We start from the raw sequence: 22,664 nt of genomic DNA, 5'->3' as shown, positions 1-22,664 counted from the left end.
ACAATTAGGAAGAAAACAAATAAGCTGACAATTTTTTTTCGACAAATAGGCATATTTTGAAACATTTTGAAAAATGATTCCATAATTTAATGAGAATAAAAAAAATAAATAAATTGAAAAAAAAATAAAATAAAATTAATGAGGGCCCAGTTCTGCCCTCAATACAATAATTTGCATAACATTCAAACAATTACATAATAATTACGTTTTCAAAATCACATTTATGTAATTTATATATTTATTTTATTTTAATTTACACATAAAAAAACAACTAAATGTTTGAAAGCCGAGGGCCCCCATTGGCTCCAGGGCCCTGAGCACACGCCCACTTTGCCCATGCGGTAATCCGTCATTGGGTTCTGTGTGCTCCGTCTGCTCTGCTGGCTGCATTTGGGCTTGGGTTAGTAGCAGCAGCAACAAGTGGCGTGTTAGCATGTGTTGACGCGAGGTGCTTCATAAGGTCTAAGTTGCTTGAGGCAGACGTGGATAATATCTTTTTTCTTGGGAATAGCATGCATATAACATAACATTTTTTTTCCTTTAACCCTCGAGGAGCGAGAAGAAGTGCCAGTACTTCCAACCTGAAAAGGCTACCTTTGAATTTGCTTGGATAGTCGCCATTGTCTCTTTGTGTTTGGTAGTCAGAGCGTGCAGTGAGACAGTGTGAGCAGGGCATGATCCTCACATCCTGCCAATCATCATCATTTGCAACAGTGTCATCACATACCCGAAACCTGAAACTGCGCTTCATGCAACCAAATTGTAGTAACGCATCACTTCACATTCTCAGTAACGGTAACGGCGTTGCAACGATGGGAAAAGTAATTTCTGCCAGATCTGCTGGTCTATCCTCAGTCTTCATACTGCTGGACCTGTCTGCTGCCTTTGACACGGTCAACCACCACAACCTCCTCTCTACACTCTTGTGGTTCATGTCTTACCTCACAGGAAGATCCTTCAGAGTGTCATGGCAAGATCGAGTGTCATGATCACATGAGCTGGTAACAGGGGTGCCACAGGGATCGGTGCTTGGGCCTCTTCTCTTTTGGCTGTACACTCTCACTGTTTTCCTACCACTGCTATGCTGATGACACCCACGTTTTCCTTTCCTTCCCACCTGATGACACTGCCTTCTCAATATTTTTCTGGTATCTCTGCATGAGCGAAGGACCGGCACTGGCTTCCAGTTGCAGCATCAAGTTCAAAGCCCTGGCTTACAAAATAATTACCCAAACTGCTCCTGCCTACCTTCACTCCTTCATCCAGAGCTACTCTCCCTCTACCTTCACTCCTTCATCCAGAGATACTCTCCCTCTACCTTCACTCCTTCATCCAGAGCTACACTCCCTCTACCTTCACTCCTTCATCCAGAGCTACACTCCCTCTACCTTCACTCCTTCATCCAGAGCTACACTCCCTCTACCTTCACTCCTTCATCCAGAGCTACTCTCCCTCTACCTTCACTCCTTCATCCAGAGCTACTCTACCTTCACTCCTTCATCCAGAGCTACTCTCCCTCCACCTTCACTCCTTCATCCAGAGCTACTCTCCCTCCACCTTCACTCCTTCATCCAGAGCTACTCTCCCTCTACCTTCACTCCTTCATCCAGAGCTACTCTCCCTCCACCTTCACTCCTTCATCCAGAGCTACTCTCCCTCCACCTTCACTCCTTCATCCAGAGCTACTCTCCCTCCACCTTCACTCCTTCATCCAGAGCTACAATCCCTCTACCTTCACTCCTTCATCCAGAGCTACTCTCCCTCTACCTTCACTCCTTCATCCAGAGCTACACTCCCTCTACCTTCACTCCTTCATCCAGAGCTACACTCCCTCTACCTTCACTCCGTAGTAGTAAAATATATACTGCATGCACTCACAAATGAGGGACGTAGTAGGCCTAAGTTAAGAAGAACATGTAGTATTGGGCTGCATTTTGATGGGTGGATAATAGGCATGATATAAATATGAACCTTAAATTTCATTTAAACTGTATTTTGATACTGACTTTGAGATGATTCCAAACTAATGCTTGATCCATGCTTCATCACATCCCGTCAGGCTCAAAAAACAACTTTTTCTCAGCTCATCGGGAAACATGGTTCATGTCTTACCTGAGAAGATCCTTCAGAGTGTCATGGCAAGATTGAGTGTCCTGATCACATGAGCTGATAGCTGAAACATACTCATCCATTGTTCAGTCTTCCAACGTATGGATATGTATTTTTACAAGCAGGCTGGCTGGATTTGTGGTGGAAGGAAGAAGGAGTGTTGTCACATTACGTGTACCTGTCTGTGCTGTCTTCACTTGTAGCCATCATCTCACCTGACAGGTCTATCAGAGTGCACGGCTGATCAGATTGCGTCCGACGGGACTGCAATCCAGAGTGACAGCTTCTTCTGAGGTGGGTGGAGGATGGGAGGGGGAAAGAGGGGAGACGGGGGGGTGAGAGTGAGAGGGAAGAAGTCCACAGTCCACAAAACAAGAGGAGTAAATTAGAGCGGATAAACAACTTGAACTAATCCCAGCTGCATGACAGCTCTTAATCTTAATTTCACAAAATCGTTGGATAATTCTGAGATCATGCTTTGAGAACGAGTGCCAAACCTTCCTGTTAAAAACTCCATTACAGCTCTGCATCTGCCAAGGAAACTGTGTGCCAGTTTCAGTCATTTTTAAGCAAATTTAATCTAATTTTTTTACAACAATCATGGACATTTAAATAAAGCCAAGTAGCTTGATTAAGGAATAACAAGAACTGTATTCCAGGGGGAAAACACCTGCGGGAGGTGCTTTAGTTGAGGTTTAAATCAAGTTTCTATGATCACGCCCAGGAGGGCATAAATGGAGGGCCCCCCTCCCATTTTGACAAAAATCTCTCTTTATCTTTTCAAAAGGCATCGAAAACAAGCTCATCAAGAATACCCTGACAACATGGGGACATGACAAAATGGGAGACTCATCTGATCAGCTTAGTGGCTCTCCTGGCTTCTCACGTATGTGGAGTAATGAGCAATTAACACTCAGGTTTTAACTGGATCCAGTAATTATCTGTAAGCAAGTTCTTGGGTTTGAGGGGGGGGGGGGGGGGTCTCCTTTGACACAGGTCTACAGGAGGAGGATTCATGGGATCGTCAAATTTTGTTAGAAAAGGAGAGAGGGACCCGAGCTTTAATTCTCTCATTTTCACAACATCTGTGGGCCATTTTTCTTTCCAAATTCCCAGATCAAACAGGCTTTAACAAAAGGCCCCAAATCCCCCCTCCGCTCTCCTCCTCCTGCTCTCTCTTTCCAAAATTAGTTAAGCCTCTCAGCTCCATCATCTGCAACACGGCTCACATCAACAACCCTACAATGCATTGTAAATTCGGTACCGTGCCTGATATTCCTACATCTCTCTGAGAATGATCAATTTCAGATGGAGGGGGGAGGAGAACTCCAAATGTTACTCTGAGTTTGGACTTATAGACAAACCATAACTTATTCCACAATCATGACTGTCTTTTCCAGGAACAAAACAGCGGATGTACAAAAAAAAAAAGAAAATAAAATAATAAATATAGCCACGAGAGGCGAAAATCGGGCCCTCGCACTTTGTGTCAAGGTGAAGTACTAAACCACACCACCATGGAGCTGCTGTTGCCATAAATATATACCATGAGTAACTTGCTATTCACTCATTTTGCTCTTTACTAACTATTTTTAGAATCCACCGCCCCCCCAGGTACCACCACATTGCAGGTGAAATGTCCTTCATTGAAGATCTTGCCTATATAATATCCAAGAATAAGTAATACATTCATCAAATGCAACCAAAAAAGGAAAACTTTAAGGACTGAAAACTGAAATTGAAAAACTGGTTTTGTTCTTTTGCAAGTTTTTTGTTTTTGTTTTCTCTTAAAGGAGCATGAGGCCGGATTGAGGCAGGATTTATGAAAAAAAAATCGTATACGTTTTAAGTTTTCTAGTAATAATGTCAGATGAAGCGTTCCAAACCCAAAAGAATGATTCCTCTAGTGTATCTCTCCGTTGCCTTGAACAGGCTGTGTGCTGCAAAATGTGCTGCAATTCGGTCCCGAATTTCCCGCGCTGTCCTGCGGATGTGACGTCACATGACGCTGCATGCACGTTCTCCCCGTTCTCCCGTGCCGGCTTCACTGTTGGCTGTAGTACCCCCAGCGGCCGTCGTGGTGAAGGGTGGCGCTAGAGAGTCTCATTTCTTAAAAGGAGCCTCATGCTCCTTTAAAAGGAAGTGAAATGATGTCCTTTGGCAATGTCCTGAAGATGGAGTTTAGTTGCATTGCCATATTGATTGAAGCTATGCGTTGAGGCCGAGACACGCCAACCGGATGTGCGACCGTCGGTACAAAATCAGTCGCGGTGAAAGTCGGCTCTTGTCTCCCCGAGTTGGTCATAAAAATACTCCAGAACACACGAACCAGATGCCGACTGGAGTGTACATCCAAGGTGTAATACGTCCCCATAACTGCAGGTGGCGCTAATCTGTGATGTCGCACAAAAACAAAAGAAAAAAAGAACAACCAGAAATGATGGGTCGCTCTAGTCTTGAGTTCTGAACCAAAGTACATAAACCTACGAAATGTTGTGCATGTGGGGGGGGTGATTCTAGTTGTGTTCTGTTGTGGTTTTAGTTCTGTCAGAGCTGGTTCTCGTGGTGGTTGTGGTTTTGGGTCAGGCGGTTCTGGTTCTGTCTGAGGTGGTTCTGGTTGTGTTCGGTGTGGTTAATGGTCGTCAATGAACCAACCCCCCTGCTTTTTTTTGTGTTTTGTGGTTAAGGGAGTGTACAGTAGTTCGGGGTTGTTCATGAACCACACCCCGTGCTTTGGGGTGGTTCTGGTTCTGTCTGAGGTGGTTCTGGTTATATTGCATTAATTCCTATTCTCCCCATAGGAATGAATAGGTATCACATCGCCACAGTGACAGGCCATATTGGAATGAATGGGCCATCTTTGCCATGTAACTTGTTATGCTCTTACTCAATATCTCAAAAAGTATCATAGCTAGCAAAAAGAGGCTTCAATATGTCGTAGTCCAAAGCGTCTGGACTCTTGGAACGTTTGAATGATGTCTCTACGATAAAGTACGGCAGAGCAACAAGCCTCCAAATTCAGCATGCTAACTGTCACCATTAAAATGCTGATACTGCTGCTTGTGTTTGGGGTGTTTCTGGTTGCGTTCAGGGCGGTTCTGATCTATTGGGTTTGGTTCGGGCCATTTTGCCGTTTTGCCTTGAAAAATTGGTTTTTTCCTAGTTTTTCTTGGAATAATAATAATAAGCGGAATTATTTTTCTGCATCGCAATATGGGCTTGCCACGACTGACGTGCCCACAACTTGAAACTTCCAGGGACATTTTGATATTGTGATTGCCCTACTGCCCATTTGCCCCCTCTTGCTGATGCTTGTGTTTGAGGTGGTTCTAGTTCTACTGAGACCCATTACGGTTGGGGGCACATTAACGGACGAAAAAAGTGCCGAATAATAAGAATAATAAAAGGGAAACCAATCCTGGATACTAATATATCGCCTAAGTGTTTTTTTTCTGGCATTTCCAACATTTTTTTTTTTTAAATTCCACATCAGAGGGGGGTGTTTTTTGCGTCTTTAGCTTAGAAGCAAAATTCGCGCAAAATGGACTTTTGCCATTTCTCCTTGTACATTTTTTTTCTCATTTTCTCTGGTGTTCTTTTTTCGTTGATGTTTTTCAGGGGGGTGTCTTGGAACACACCCCTTGCGGAAGAGTATTAAGGCCATGCAGGAGAAAAAATATTTGAGGGGAAGATTTTTTCTATTGTGCACTTCGAGAAAAAAGACGAGATTAATGTTGAAATACAATTTCGAGAAAAAAGTCGAAATGTCGGGAATAATGTTGAAATACAATTTTGATAAAAAAGTCAAAATGTTGAGATTAATGTTGAAATACAATTTCAAGAATAAAGTCAAAATGTCGCAAAATATCAACTTTATTCACAAAATGTTGACTTTTTTTTCAACATTTCGACTTCATTCCCTGCTTTGCTGGGTGTGTTTTTTTTTTGTTGACTTATGGGCATCGCAATATAGGCTGCCACTACTGGAATGCCCATAATAATAATAAACAGCACAATTTCAGTAGGGCCCTTGTGCTTAGGCCCTAATAATTATAAACACTACAGATACAATAGGGTCCTTGCATAATAATAATTACAAATTATGCCAACTGGACAATTTGAATGCGGGGAGAGGAGCGGAAAGTAAATTAATGCCTATCAGTTACCGTCTGCACTCAGTGCTCCGACACATTCAGGCCTGTTGGTCGTTAGCTTATCTCTGCTGATGGTTTGCCATCATAGTTAAAATGAAAGATGTCTCAGGATTTTTCAATCATTCTTGCACAAGCTAACTTTCCCTCCGTTTTTATCACTCGTGCATGTTCTCTCCATTTCCCTGCAGCTTTGTCTGCTTCAGGCATTACTTTTCTACTCTCCCGAAGTTTCCCATGACTTGGCCGACTTACGGGGTAAAGTGGGGTGGGGGAATCAAACTCTAATTCTAGGTTGTTGCCCAGGAAGGTGCTTGTTGCTGAGCTTAAAGTGATCCTGTTTCACACACTTGTCAGTTCTCCGGGCTGGCAGGGCCTTGCTGCCTTCCAGCTCGCTGCTCAAAGGGCTGTCACCAGTGCCGTTAATGTTAATCTAATGCTAATATACATGTTTGCCAGCTTGTTTGAGCCGAGGACACCTGCCCCCAAACAGGCCGTGCTCTAAATTGGAGACTCATCTGCCACCAGGACGGTCCGCTGGAACTCAACTCACAAGCTGGGATAATAAAATGGCTTAAAAGAAAGCAGAAACACCACTCGACTGCACATTCAGCCTCTGAGGAAAAATGATTACTGCATCTCCAGTTGTTGCTAAAATCAAATCTCCGTCCAGCAAAGCATGAAATCTGCCCAGCTCCAAATAAATAAATAAATAAAACAGCCTCATCAATTTAATCATCCCACGTCCGAAGATTCCAAGCTAATTATTCCAACCTTTTAATTTTTCAATCAGACTGCTGTCGAGATCTCTAGAAGACGCCGGATTAGTGGATTTTGGGGATTAACTGGGAGGGTTGGCAGACCTTTTGCACTGTGATTTAGGAGGTTGAGAAACAGATCTTCAAAGGGCACCTTGAGCAGCACCTTGACACAATCATTAACACGGGATAAATCCACATTACGTTTCTTAAGAGCGCGTGAAGGCGAGATGTTTAGACACAGACGTTTTTGGAGGGAGCAGGCTAACTAGATGTGACTTCGGCATTGAGACAGCAACACAGGGAGGAATTGTGTACGGGTAAGTTAAAGGGCTTACGTCAGCTCGGGTCAACGTCAGCCACCCAGAATAACTTGAGTAGATATTTGCTGCAACTGACATTCTAAGGTGATTAACTCTACCTTCAAGAGACTGATTCTGGTAAAAAAAACAACAACTTATAACTAACGAAGGGGTTGCCACCTTTCAGAAATAGAAATAAGGGACGCCCCGATTTCAGCAGCGCAGGCACCAAAAAAAAGGGACATCCCTGAAACTTCTAAACTGCATAGACATGTGTTTATTTTATGTAAAAAGACAAAATGCTTTCATTTAAATTTTGCTTTAGTAGCATTGAACTTGCATGACTGTACAGACAGCCAACCATATAGCAACTGAAATGCTATGTATGTCCATCAGCCAAGATGTAGAATAAGCTACAGGTGAAGAATATGGTGTAAAAGTTAATTTATTTCAATAATTCAACTTAAAAGGTGAAACTAATATATTACCTAGTCTTATTACATTCAAAGCAAGATATGTTAAACCTTTATTTTTTACAATTTTGATGACTGAATTGTTTATTGATTCCATAAATTATTAAACTTTTTTGAGATTTTTTATTTGGGGTTTTCATAAACTGTGAGCCATAATCACCAAAATTATAACAAATAAAGGCTTGAAAAATATCACTTTGAATGTAGTGGGAAATAATATATTTGTTTCACCTTTAGATGAATTTAATATGAATTAAGTTTTGCAATATATTCAAATTTTCGACCTTCACCTGTATATTATGACATCAATAAATAAGAGCATAATATGTGTCCAACTTTTAATTCCCAATTACGTAACAATTCCGTATTTCAAAGGACGCGTTACAACCCTAAACTAACTGCTCTTTGTGTTTCATCTCATGTAAAGCAATTTCAGATTTAACAGGTTTGTGTTCACACAGCAATAAACTCAATGCTTAGAAACCAACTCTCGTCTGAAATCAATTGGTACCTTTTTGAGCTGGGAGTTGCGACGCCTGGAGCCGGGTGTCAAGTTATCCTCATCTTTACTCGGGCTCATTGGAGATGCTCATCCCTGCTCTGACCCCTCCAGCTCTCCGACGTGAGAGCAGCTCGTCCTGCATATGACAGCCGAGATGTTTTGAAAGCAGGCCAGGAAAGGTTAGAGCGACAAACATGGAGTAGGACCGGGAAAAAGACAAAAAGAATCTTGCTTTTTTTAAATTATTTTATTAAGATCCCTGATGTTATTAAATGCCCCAGATACATTCACCCCATAATTCTCAATTAGACTTGACAGTTGCTGCTTTACCAACAATAAATATAGCAAAAGGCTGCGCCTTGGGCTTGGAAGGACCCCTAACTATGACCCTCATATTTAATGATGAAAACAAGCGAGCACACACACACATGCAGGGCATGTGCACGCACACACACTTCTCCTGTCTACGCCGGCTCCAGAATAGAGGGATGCACTGATGATTAGGGCAAACAGAATCAGCAAGGGTTGTAAATGCGTCAGATACTAAGGTGTATGTTTGACAGTTTACTTCAACATATTTGGGGAGATTCTAAAAATAGTTAGTAAAGAGCAAAATGAGTGAATAGCAAGTTACTCATAGTATATATTTATGGCAACAGCGTTGTTTAGTACTTCACCTTGACAGAAAGTGAGCATTTTGTAGGAAAAGACAAACTTTAAAAAACATTTGATGGATTCTTCTTTTTTTTTTTAATGGCACAACTTTGTGGTTTTTGAAAATGTGTACTATTACCTGTACTATTACTATACAATTGCAACTACAGGATATTCTTAACAATGTATCTGGTGTGTGAAAACCCATTTACATTGCAGATGAATCAATGACAGGGTCAAGAATAACATGTTTTATTGGAAAGCAATCATGGTAAAACAAATGTTGTCAGTAACCATAGTGCAGTCATGTCAGCAACACAATACAACAGGGAGTTTAAGGAGCACGACAGCATTTTAACAACTGCAGTGAACACACCGTCACGTCTGTGCAACCTCTGATCAGCTACACAAAGCCAAGCACAAACGTTCAAGCATCAACTTGCATGCGAGTCTCCAGGCGTGTCATGAAGCAGGAGATAACTACAGCTTCCCGTTGGCAAACGCTCCCTCTTGGAACTGAGGGATGAAGCTCCTGAAGTACGCCCTGAGAGAGAAATATGGAGAGGGAAAGTACAACAAATTAAACATCAAAATGTGACAATAATTGCGTTTCAAAGCTTCCGAGCATCAAATAAATTCACGGGGTCAGTACCACCCTGACGGTGGATCAAAGTCCACATGAAAGGCAGAATGTGTTTGCTTCCTGCAAACTGGAGTCAACATTCGATGATTCTCTCCCACAAGTAAACTCTGCTCAGGGGAAACACATGGGACACGTCTGGAACAGTTTCCAAAGGTCCAGTGCTCGTTCAGAGCCAATGCCCAACACTGAACCCACCTGTTTTTACACAAGCTAAAGAATTTTGAGAACATTGTTTTTTTCTTTTTTTTGTCTCATAGCAAATATCGCTGGACTAATCTTTATCTATCTATTGGGTGCTGTCTCCTATCCTCCCATCCTTTATTTCTGCCGCTGTTTAGAGAGTGTTTTCTTTTCTTCTGTTGCCTTGTGCATCGGGACAAAGTAAGTAAAGATTTGATGAAACCTGTTGAGCTTTTCAGCTAAGCAAAAGTTTTTCTTTTTTGTGAATGAACTGGGATTTTGTGAACTCGAAATGGACTTGACTGCAGTGAATTGGTTATAAATAGATTATAATTAATTGGATTTAAACAGATTATAATTAATTCAACTGGACTGCATTAAACGTCTTCTCTTTCTGAGTAAAGTGGCATGAAATTGAAATTTTGTTGTTAAGTTATACAAATGAACTGAACTGAATAGAATCAGCGTTTGGCTTTGAAAACTGATTTCATTACAATTTTTTTTTCCAATTTTCAAATCTATAAATTGATCACGTCATAGGCTTGACGTGAAATTTTGTTGATGAACCTACTAAAAATCTATGAGATCATTATTCCTCTCATCATCCTTAATGTACAGTATTGAAATATAACCAGGGGCCAATGAAAATATGGGAACGCTGTCCAACTCAGCATTCAGAATTGCAGCATATACATCTTTAAGGATAATTAATAGATCTGACTATTATGAACCAACAAATAATCTCTTTATTAAATATAATACTCTTCCATGATATAGTAGAGCAGAAAACTGTTTTATTTGCCTTTAAAGCCCAGCAGAAACTGCTTCCAAACTGCATTCAGGATTTGTTCCAAATTAAAGAAACCCGCTATGACCTGAGGGGGAAACTCATGATGACGACAGCAAGAATAAATATGAAAAAGAGATGTACATCAATTAAGGCTAGAGAAATATGGAATAGTTGTGACAACGACCTAAAAATGTGCAGTTCTATCTACAAGTTTAAGAAAATGTTTAAAGAAAATATTGTAAATAAATATAAAACACTATAACTATAAAGTATAGTAACAAAAACATTCTAGAATGTGAAATGTCAATTTTATATTTTGTCTTCTTTAATTTTGTCTTCTTTATGCATTGTTTGTTTCCACGGATTAATGCTAATGTTTCTGATTTAAGCTGATCACAGGAGAAAAGGGGTAGGCACTATAAGCTACGGCTTCAGCCTACCGGTACACCTTTTCAGCAAAAGCAATGTTTATTTTACTTTTTTCATTTTGTTTTGTAAAATAACTTGTATTTGTCAAAATAAAGACAATTCATTCATTCATCTGTACATCATTATTGCATAGACTTAACATACTTGGCTCTCTTGGCCATCTCGTTGCCATCCCAGCGAGGGCTGTACGGATACGACGTCTGCACCTGAGAGTAGAGCTGGCCGCTGCTGGTGAAGTGGTACACGGACTGGAAGGTGAGGGTGGGCTGGTCCCTCGGGAAGTACAGCGGGAGATCCACTATAACACAAAAAGAGAACAGAAAAAAGATAAGTGAATCTAAATGACTCAGAACAACTCCAAAGAAACATTTATGTTGTGCCACTGACTCTCCTACCGTGCACTAGAAAGCAAAAGTCTTTCCACATAAGTAGAAGGGTGAGTTTTGTGAATCCCTTAGCATCATACTCCACCACTCCCCTGCAATACACAAATACAGAAATGATATTCATGCTCCTCATGATTCATAAATGACTGCCAAACTCATGCTGTTAACTTCAAAGAGCCGTGAAGGTTGACTTACATTCCAAAGTGGCTGAGAAAAGCAGCGATGTACTCCCTCCTCTTGTGATAGCCTTGGATAACATACTGTACCTAGACACATCAAATTTAGACACACATGTAAAGATACAACAACAAGGGATTGAATTCCATTTTTCCACAAGCTGTGATTGTTTTTAAAACAAATCTATCCGCAGGTTGGCGCTCATTTATGTTTCAGAGAAACCTTGGTCAGTAAATACACAGACTACTATGTTTCTCATACGATGCTACTTTCTAGTTTCCTGGAGTGTGTATGTATATGATTGTCGGCATTGAAACATCGGGGTGGAAGAGGGCACTTTCTGAATGCAAAACACCGGATCCTGCAGTGTGGGAGTGAGGGGGGCAGGGTAACGACCCCTTTTGGGCGGGGGAGAAGGTTCGTCCCTCAAGACTCCTCTCCCTGGCCCTGCCCCTTCTCAACCTTTCCCCGACCCTGAACCTAACCTGGGTATTGCTTGCTAGCTTCGGGAGCTGCGTGCTGGCCTGCGGTCCCCACCCCTGGTAATCCCGTTGCTGCTTCCACCTGCCTGCTGTGCTGTTGCCGTCCCCGACCCCCAGTCTGGCCCTCGGCAGGAGGGTCCCCCCTTATGAGCCTGGTCCTGCTCAAGGTTTCTTCCCTCCTAAAGGGGAGTTTTTTCTTGCCACTGTTTGGCTTAAGGTTTTTCTCCCACTATGGGAGTTTTTACCTGCCATTGTTTATGTAATAACTGCTCGGGGGTCATGTTCTGGGTATGGGTCTCTGGAAAGCGTCTAGAGACAACTTTTGTTGTATTAGACACTATATAAATAAAATAAAATTGAATTGAATTGAACTTTCCACCCTGCACATCTGAAGGAAGGGACTGAGTGTTTGCTCTTGAAAATGAAACCTAATGTCAGCATGTAATATGTTAAGAGATGTGATTGTATCTATAACGCCCAAATTCCAGCTCACAGCAGCAGCAACGCTGCGTCATTCATTTCTGAGCAGGTTGCATGATCGTAAAGTTGGAATTGGTTTTGTAAAAGTGTATATTTGTGTTTGGTCGTTAAGCAAGTATAAACATGTTTGAAAAAGGAAAGCGATAATCTGTGACACACATAGCTGTTTATAAAGGGTCTCATCTCTGTAGAACCATCTTTGTGTTTGATTACATTTATGTGGAGCAGTGGAAACAGCAGTTTATTTGTCCTAAAAGCTGCAGCTCTCTTTATTTAATTAGTGTGTGTGTGTGTTTGTGTTTGTTTTCAGGGATGTCTGGATGACTGAACTTCCCTTTTATTGAGTATGGATTTCCCGCCCTCATACAACTCAGTCCTCCTATTGGCTGCTTATGGAATTGAGTGATGCAAGACACAAGATCGTGGCCTTCAGGTATTCAAACACGTCAGCACCCATGACTCCCTCACCTGGGCATCCATTCACTGTCTTTGTGCATCTGTCTATGGGATATGTGATGCGACAGCACTAGTAGCACTTAGGGGCGGATATACTTGCTGTTTGAGCCTGCGTTCACATCCGTTCGCATTCACTACCAACTGCAACGTTGCTTGCATAGTACGTGAGGAGAGCGTGTCGTACCGGCGGTAACCGGTTGGGGGCAGTATGCAGAGCCAGAGTTAGAACAGTAATAAAATATTTTGTAGTAGTATAAAAAACCAGCTGGTGGAATAAAGATAAATAAACAAGACAGCAACACGGGATGAAGAGGAGTTCACTGCTCTGCTTTTCTTGTGATCTCGTAAAAGAAAAACAGCGTGATCAGAGATGGTTTGTCAGGCCGTTCAACCAGAGCCGTCGGGAGACTGGAGAGCTGGTTCGTCTTGCCGATGCAGCAACTGATGATGAGAAACAGCGGAGATATTTCTGCATTTCCTCAGTTTTGTTTGACGACTTGTTACATGGGATTGTCCCGCTAATTCAACTCAAAACCACAGAGAGCTGGCCGTCATCCTGTGCTACCTGACGGGGACGAGCTGCTGCGGCCAGGTGGAGCAGCATACAGAACCTCTGTATCCAGCTCAGACCATTGATCGGTGGACAAAACCCCCCACCAGCATCATCACCGCTGCATCTTCTGACGAGCACGGACATAACAACGACTCTATCTCAGGATTCATACACATTTTAACCAACAAATTTCCATGAATTTTCCATGACTTGGCAGCAAGTTTCCATGACTATACATGACCTCTAAAACATCAATGTATGAATGAAATATAGGAATAAAACTATGTAAAAAGTCACTACAATGGAGATCTAATGACAATTATGGTTTTATACAAAATAAACATTTGTTTAAACTAACACTGATATACCAGCAATATGTTGTAGTATATGTAGTATATTATAGTTTTATAATAATCTAATATAACTGTAATAACTGTTGGAGAATGTGGTCACTCGATCTGATCTGCATGATGCGCAAGATGCTCGGCACGTCACGCGTGAAAACACGTGAGACTTTTCGATACGAAATATTTATTGATCAATTTTAAATCTACCTTATAGGCTGTTATTACTAAATGTTATCATTAAGTGAGAAAAATAAATTCCAAAGCCTTTGGGGTGAACTTATTTTTCCAAAACTTTTCCAGGCCTTGAAAATAACATTTTCAAATTCCATGACTTTTCCAGGTTTTTTCAAAACGTACGAACCCTGCTATCTGTACCAGGACTGTGTTGATCTGTCGCCGCTGTTTTGACATGTTTGTCTCTGCGGTGGCAATGTCACATCATAAATGTGAGGATAACAGCTGCTCAGCCTCTCTTCAGAACAGTCCGCAGGTTTCCCACCTCCGCGTCGTCACTTGTGGTCAGCTGGTATCAGACCGGGACCAGCGCCACTCGCGGCCAGAGCCAGGACTGCAGTTCACGTATGCGTTCAGTGGCTTTTGGAGAACTTGCACGTCGACGCGTCAAATGAACGCAGGATACACGTGGCGGCCATGATGCGTATGCGTTCTGAACAGCAAGTATATTCACCCCTTTACTGTGTGATGAAAAATCTCTGTCACATTCATACAAGCCCCAGTTCTTAGACTAGAAAAGGCTGCATTTCCTTTGAAAATGCTGGAAATGCTGAATGAGAGCTGAACTTTGCTGAAAAAACAGCTAAATTGCTGAAAATCAAAAAACATTACTAAAGTCGGGTAAAAAAATGAAGAGAATGGTAAAACGTAGCTCAAACATTTAAAAACTCAAAGTGATGGAAAAAGAGAGGAGTTGAAAACAGGAAGAGGTGCTAAAAAAAGGGATCTTTGCTAAAAGAAGGAGATGGGCTTAAAATGGGAAGACGAGCTGAAGAGAAGATCAGCTGAAGCCAGGAAGACGAGCTAACGACAACAAGTTGACCTCAAAAGAGGTAGATCGGCTGAAGGAAGGAATTGAATTGAAGAATTTAGCCAAAACTCTAACAGAATGATCAAATTGAGCTCAATTTAGCAAGTGGCTGAAAGCCATCAAAGGAAGGACTGATAGCTGAAGCAGTGTTGATCTTTAATACAATTGTTGAATGTATGAAGATGGTGATAAACCTTTTGAATTACTAAAGAACTTGAAATTAAAATAAACATTAAGCGAAGGAAGAGGAGGAAGAATGGGAAAGGCAGGGAAGAGAAATGAACATGAAGCTAGAATAAAGAAGAAGGAGAAAGAGGAAGGGATGGGAGACAACACCAGTTGAATGAAGACATACTGACAGAAGTGCAGAGCGGGAGAAATACAAGCAGACATGTATGAATGAATCAGGGCGAAGCGCGTAGCCGTCCTGACACGCAAATGGGTTGTCCAACCTACGTATGGGTGGAAAGACTAATGGACCCGTGTCAGAGGAAAGACATATATGGTATTATTATTAGACAGTTTCCTCTACGTCTTTTTATCGTCACCTGAAACCAGAATTTATGATTAGAATCAGCTGTTTGTGTTTGTGTTTATGTGATTGGCTGTAAGTCTGCTAAGGATTAACAGCTGTTTGATTTACAGTGATTGACAGAACCAGTCAGGATGTAGTTATGATCCATCCATCATCCATCCATCCATCCATTCATCCAACATCCATCCATCCATTCATCCAACATCCATCCATCCATCCATTCATCCATCCATCCATTCATCCAACATCCATCCATCCATTCATCCAACATCCATCCATCCATCCATTCATCCATCCATCCATTCATCCAACATCCATCCATCCATTCATCCAACATCCATCCATCCATCCATTCATCCATCCATCCATTCATCCAACATCCATCCATCCATTCATCCAACATCCATCCATCCATCCATTCATCCAACATCCATCCATCCATCCATTCATCCATCCATCCATCCATCCATGCATCATCCATCCATCCATCCATCCATCCATGCATCATCCATCCATCTATCCATCCATCCATCCATCCATCCATCCATCCATCCATCCATCCATCCATCCATCCATCCATCCATCCATGCATCATCCATCCATTTATCCATCCATCCAACATCCATCCATCCATCCATCCATCATTCATCTTACATCCATCATCCATCATCCATCATCCATCATCCCTCCTTCTGACATAACTCAGTTTATCTCTAAGTTAATTCTGTGTTTTTATTACTGTAAACTGATTCATTTTTTTTTTTTAAATATAACTGAGATTACTTTGTATTGCCCCACGGTGATTTTAATTTGTAATGTAGAAGCTTTCAAAATACTGAATAATATCATCCTATTATGATTCTTTATAATTTAAAACTTTAATTTAGTGTCTTCTTAACTGTAAACAAGTAGCCGAATTAGTTTTGAAATAACACATTACTGTTGAAATGTATAAAGAAATATAAAAGTCATTAGGATTTACTGAAGCACAAAATTGTAAAGGCAAGAAGTAAGGAGGAAATGAGTTAAAAGTATTGTTCGGTATATTTATTACATTAAATTGTGAAACACATTAATTAGGTAAATAAGCTGCGGTTGTGAACCCGAGGACCTGCAGCCAGAAAACCGTCACTGCTGGAATGACTCAGCCATTCTGAGGTGTCGGAGAAACAGTCACTGTGCAGAAACAGAAAGACATCAAAAAAGTTCTTTCACTGTTAGTGACAGATGTCTTTTTCTGAATGCAATTATGGATTTTTTTAAGCTGGCAGGGGTTTTAATTTTGGAGGTAAAGCGACTTAAAAAGACCAATCTTCATCTTTACGGAAGATGTCATTTGTCATTGGCTGCCATTGAAAAAGAGTTTATGGGCACTGACTGAGCTTTGGGCTGATTTGAATGAAAAATAAAAGTCACAGAGTCACAAAAGTCATATTTTGTGAAAGCCATTGAAAATAGCTTTGTTTTGATTTATAATTTATGGGGGGTGAGTCAAAGGTGTGGAAAAGTTTGTTAAAGGATTTTCAGATTATTCCTCTACCTCACAGGCCTGGAGTGGATTACTTCATTGGCTCGTGTGTACGTTTGATGGTAAGATTTCTTAAAAACGCATGAAGCTTAAATTGTAATTTGTCAAAGGCCATAAACCGCATGTAAACATGGTTTCAATACGTTGTAGTCCAAAGTCTTGTGAGCAGTTGAAACTTTGAACGGTGTCTCTAGCTAAAAGTACGCAGTCTGAAAGAGGTAACTTTGTCAAGGATTTGAAAATGTCCCCATTATATTCCAATGGGTTTTGGAAATCCTGGAATATCTTAAAAAGTTTAAAATTTGAAGTAGAAAAAGACAGATAGACTGATAGATAGATACCTTTATTTGTCACTGTATCAGGTCACTGATATGACTAAAAAAATTAGTTAACTGGCAGAAGATAGAAAAAGGATCACAAGAGGTTGGACACTGACTCAGCATTCAAACAATTAAAGAGCAACTGATTTAATATCTGGTTTGGTAAAAATTAAAAGCGTTTGGTTGTTGGAGGACATTTCTAATTGGTGCCCCATAAAAGCAACAACTAAAGCTATAAAAGCAAAATAATTAACTTACTAAAAGGCATTCTCGGATCACTTGATTCGGCTTAGGAATAATTAGCATACAGCGAAAAATGAAAAAAACACATACAATATTGAATAAAAATGAAGAAAAAAAAAAGAAAAAAAAAATCAAGGCATTAGCAATATCATGACTCATTCCTGAGTTTGCTGTTTGCTCAGGATTTAGGAAAGATATAAGAAAGAGTCATTATCCAGAGTGAAACAAGTCCTGCACTGACATGGGCTGAAAGAAGCCATTACTCCTAAAGAAACATACAAAAGCCAGATTACAGTTTGCAAAAAGACACCAAGACCTTGACTTCTGGAGACATGTCCTACGGTCTGATGAAACTAAAATGGAGCTGTCTGGCCATAATGACCAACGTTGCATTCGGAGGAAAAAGGGGGAAGATTGTAGACCTGAGAACAGCATGCCAACGGTGAACTGGTTAGTCCACGTGTGCTTTCTGGATCTGGAAAAGACATTGGGGGTGGGGGACGCTCCACGAGTACGAGGTGCAGAGCTCTCTGCTAACGACTGTTTGGTCTCTGTAAGAGTAGGAGTTTGGTCCTCATTGCCGACAGTAAGTCGGACTTGTTCCCAGTGAATGTTAGACTCCGGCAAGTCTGCCCTTTGTCCCTGGTTCTGTTCATAACTTTTATGGACAGGATTTCTAGGCACAGCCAGGGACTGGTGTGTGTGCAGTTTGGGAACCACAGGATTCCATCTCTGCTTTTTGCAGATGATGTTGTCCTGTTGGCTTCATCGACCGGGACCTTCAGCATGTGCTGGGCCGGTTTGCCACCTAGTGTGAAGCGGCTGGGATGAGAATTCAGTTTGAATTTGAATTTTTCCATCCCATTAAAATGTTATGAAATGATAAGTGCATTGCTGCTGATGATCATGCCATCAGTAGTAGTATATTCTCTGTAGAATTATCAAATCACAAAATCTGAAGAATCCTGGTGAACCATTTTGAAACCTGTGGTTGTTCTGCAAAGTGAATGAAACGAGCTCTCGGCCAGGCTTGGAACCAAATAGAGGGAGGTATTAGCTAAGGTTTTACACTGAACATTTAGTTTTTGCTTTCTAAAATACATGGCATTCTAGACAGAACTACTTGTTCCTTCAATTCCTCTCCCTTTTTTATTGATACTGCTTTTCAATATGCCTTGTAACACCCGTGCCGGGGCCTCCTTTAGAAAGTGGAGGGAGTGGCTCTGACACAACAGTTGCAAAACCAGACATGGAAGGAAGCCAGGGATAGGTTTTCACATGGACAAGACTGTAGGTGAACAGGATGAGATGAAAGATATGTGTGTGCATTATACTGTATGTATGCCTGTGTACATGGGTACGGGGGATGGGTATTTGCCCTGAAGGAAATGGTATTACATTGCCTCTACACTGCATATCTACTTGTCAACCTGCGGAGGCCAAAGAGCACTCAGACAGCCGTTGGAGGTTGGCCAGCACACCCACGCTGGCAGGCGACAGCCACACATGCATGAATACACACACATAAGACATCCTTCAATGGACGACATCTCAGCCACACTAAATATGAAATAAATGACTCACACACCTGCCACTCACCCACACACAGACCAGTTCAGGTTTTTATTAAAATACATATAATCAACAAAACTTGCAAATAACTTTGACAGCACAACACTTACCTTGTTTGTGAGTAAATGGCACACTTGAGGGACATAATCAATTAGACATCCTCCACTAGGAAATGCAGGGATATGAAGAGCTGAAGAGCCTCCGAGAGCGCTGATGAGAAGAAACAAATAAACCAAACATTATTAATGTGCATGTATTATTAACCCTTGCCTTTCGACCCAATGAGAGCTGGAGAAGCCTCTAGCAGATCTCTTTGCCCCTGAACAGGTATACGTTATATACACACTCGAGAGATGATGTATATTTTTATAAATTACAAATATTATGAATTACATTAGAAGTGTTTTTTTTATTTTTTTATTCCATGGTACCAGAACTTAATCAAAACTGTCTGTGAACACATGACCTCATGTAGGTGAAAGTAGTTGAGCATTTAGCAACAACAACAACATTAAAAACCGAAAAAAATAATCTAATAGGTCGTACATAATATTCGTATTCATGTACCTGGAACTGAGAACAAAAAACTAAGTGAGTCCTGCCTGTGGCATCTTCCTCATGTTCCTTCCCTTGTTCAGTTATTGTTTTGACATTCTCTTGATTTAATCCTGCAGCATAGCTCCATTAGTGATTAGTGCATGCTTATTTAATCAGGAAATCTGCTGCTGCAGCTCTCCAATGACTAACCAACCAGAGTAGTCACTCCATTTTTCCCGATCTGGGGCAAAACGGAGGGAATACCCTGGGGATGGGTCTTAGGAAACTGCTTTTATGCATTAAATCTTCACTTTAAGTGTGTGTGTGTGTGTGTGTATGTGCGCATTTGCTTTCTATTTTTATCTCATATACACAGGGTATTTAGAAATGCTATTTCGTCTTCTAAAAATCAATGCTTAAGTGAATGTTTATAATGTTAAGCATGGATAATGCATGTACACAGCATTCACTAAAGTATCACATAAAAGATAGCTTATGCTCAGATGGACGCCTTTGTACTTGTTCTTAAAAGACTTTATAAAGAAACAGAAACACATTTAATTAAATAAATATAAAAACAATTACAATACATTATCATCCACAAGCTGGAAATTGTTTCCATTATGCAAAAAGAAAAGCTTTTTCTCATGTTCAGAATGTTGTGAGCTGGAAGGCTGTAATGTACAAGAAGAGTTGCACAAGAGTGAAAACTCCAGTTCCAAAGAAAGTCTGTGGGAGTATTGACAAAGGTTGACTCAGGATTTGCTCCACCTTATTATCGGGGGCTAAACCATGACTGAGAACAATCTCTTAACACAGATCTGGGAAGGGTCAAGAGTGAAACAACTGACCTAAAAGGTTTAATCTAAGCAAATAATAAACATGTTGCTTTTTTGAAATCTTGTGACCAGCAGGTGTAGCAACTGATAGCTCCAGGTTATCAAAACTGAGTTAAGACTCTACTAAAAAAGCTCCACAAATATCCTACTGTGATACAAACATTTACAATAAACTAATGTGTAGCGGAATATTAATAAATCCCTACTGAAAAGGAAGCAGTGCATGTCATGAAACCTTTTTCCTTGTCAAAATCCTTTTCTCTGGAACTCGAAAGCCAGCATTTAGAGCAGTTTTTGTGCACATAATTACCATTAGCATGTGAATTTTTCCATGCACCAACAAATTGTTGAATTAAAATAGCTTACAGTCATGAGGAGAGAAGTCTTTGAAAATGAAAATCTAAATGATACCCTTCTATCCTCCCACATACCTAAAAATAGTTTCATATCATTCAGATGGAAATGCGCACAGAGACACAAAATAGATGGTTGTGTGTCATTTGTTTGTTTTTGTGGCAGGCAGCTGAACAAATGTGATACACTTTTCAGTGGCTTCACCCTCAAAAAATTGTAAATGGGAGGAAAAGACAACAATGAAACAAACAACAGACCTAATAAACTGGAAGTTGACAATTCAAGAGACATTTGGAAACTGCATCAAACCACATGATTGGATTGTAGGAAAGTGTATATGTGTGTCTAGAATCCTTTGAATGTTGAATTATCAGAATATATGATTGTCTTCTCAACTTGTCTTGTTTTCTGCACAACTAAATTAGGTCTGACTGTGTTTGTATAGTGGTACAGTGGTTTGCACTTTTGTCATAGAGCATAAAGTTTCCTGATTCCAATTTTTTCTTTCTGTGTGGAGTTTGCATGTTGACCCTGACCTGTGATGTGTTTTTCTGTATTCCAGTTTGCTCCAACAGTCCAAACACATTCATTTTAGGTTGATTGGTGATACTTAATCTTTCTGTACATGTGCATGTTTTCTTTCTTTTATTTCTGTGTGGCCCTATGATGGGCTGTCAACCTCTCCTTGACAACCAGAGGATACATGGGCATCAGCTCCAGCCCATCATTTTAAGGTGGATATAGAAATTGGATGGATAGACAGACAAGTCTGACAAAAATTTCCGTGTTCCAATTCTATTATCTATGGACTAAATTTGTCATAGATTTTGTCCTTGTGCATAAAGGTTTATACAGCTGTGTTGGGCTACAACCATGTGTTGCCTAAGAGCAAAACTTGACCACATGACTTGAGACAAAGAAACTCTCAAAATGGCTCCCAGCAGGCGTGCTCTGTTTATGACACCCAGATTTTAATGATGTCACTAGTCTGTCATTGGGATTGAACCCCAAAACCCAGCAGGGGTCCCCGCTGACACGCAGCAGCCCAGGCCAGGCTATACAGAGCAGCTTGCCCCTTTCTCTTGACCACTCTCTCACACACTCCCTCAACTACAAAACAGCCCTCATCTCTCTGAGATGTGAGGGCTACATGATGAGCTACCAACCAAAGTCCTGCCTCCTCCACCACGTCTGACGCAGTTGTCTGGTTGCCAGGACACGGCAACTACAGTCTGTCTGGCTACAGCGCTGCAATGGAGTGACCCGCAAATGTTCTGAGCCCTACAAGAGTCCACCGAGGGACCTGTGCACACAACGACGTGAACGCCTTCAAACTGACTCGGAGACAAAGGAAGCCCAGCTGCGGTGCCAACACCGCCTCATTCTCACAGACTCGAGGAGGGAAAGAAAGAGAGAGTTTCTCCTAGCCAGGACCACGGGTGGAGCGTCACCATCCAGCTGTTAACCAAACCGAGAGAAAGTCTGGTCTGTCAAGGAAAAAACCGTCAACTCCATAGCGATCCACTTAAGCGGCTGTCTGGCTAGAGAGACTTTTTAACTGGTTTGGTTTTACTGTGTCGCACATGTTGTGAGCGGACCACTGATTCCACCACAACTGCTTTTATTTGATAGAGCTGCTGAAGTGTGTTTGTTCATTTTTAGCGATCTGTTATTGCATCCATGGTGCTGGATATCGTTTATGCATTAGCCCACAACAGAAAACAAAGCTTTTCCTCATTTCCTGGTTGAATTACCAGAGTGTTCGCGTGGAGTTGGCTTTACATCTGTGTGGGAAACAACCAAACAGCTTGGTTTCCTG

The 22,664-nt window shown here is 41.1% G+C and overlaps 1 protein-coding gene across 1 annotated transcript in view; it reads right to left on the bottom strand.

Moving 5' to 3' along the window:
* Nucleotides 1-8,527: 8,527 nt before the first annotated feature.
* Nucleotides 8,528-22,664, bottom strand: part of babam2 (BRISC and BRCA1 A complex member 2) — a 112,628-nt gene continuing 98,491 nt past the window's right edge. The window contains exons 8-12 of the mRNA XM_061743132.1: nucleotides 19,226-19,325; nucleotides 11,573-11,643; nucleotides 11,387-11,469; nucleotides 11,136-11,289; nucleotides 8,528-9,493 (exon numbers count right to left, since the gene is read on the bottom strand). Of these exons, the coding sequence (XP_061599116.1) occupies nucleotides 9,430-9,493; nucleotides 11,136-11,289; nucleotides 11,387-11,469; nucleotides 11,573-11,643; nucleotides 19,226-19,325 (472 nt within the window). The 3' untranslated portion in view covers nucleotides 8,528-9,429. The remainder of the gene's footprint in view (nucleotides 9,494-11,135; nucleotides 11,290-11,386; nucleotides 11,470-11,572; nucleotides 11,644-19,225; nucleotides 19,326-22,664) is intronic.

Source organism: Cololabis saira, chromosome 16 (genome assembly GCF_033807715.1).
Source record: "Cololabis saira isolate AMF1-May2022 chromosome 16, fColSai1.1, whole genome shotgun sequence".
Lineage (NCBI taxonomy): Eukaryota > Metazoa > Chordata > Actinopteri > Beloniformes > Belonidae > Cololabis > Cololabis saira.
Note: the sequence above shows the minus strand (reverse complement) of the source record. Positions and strands in the feature narration are given on the sequence as shown.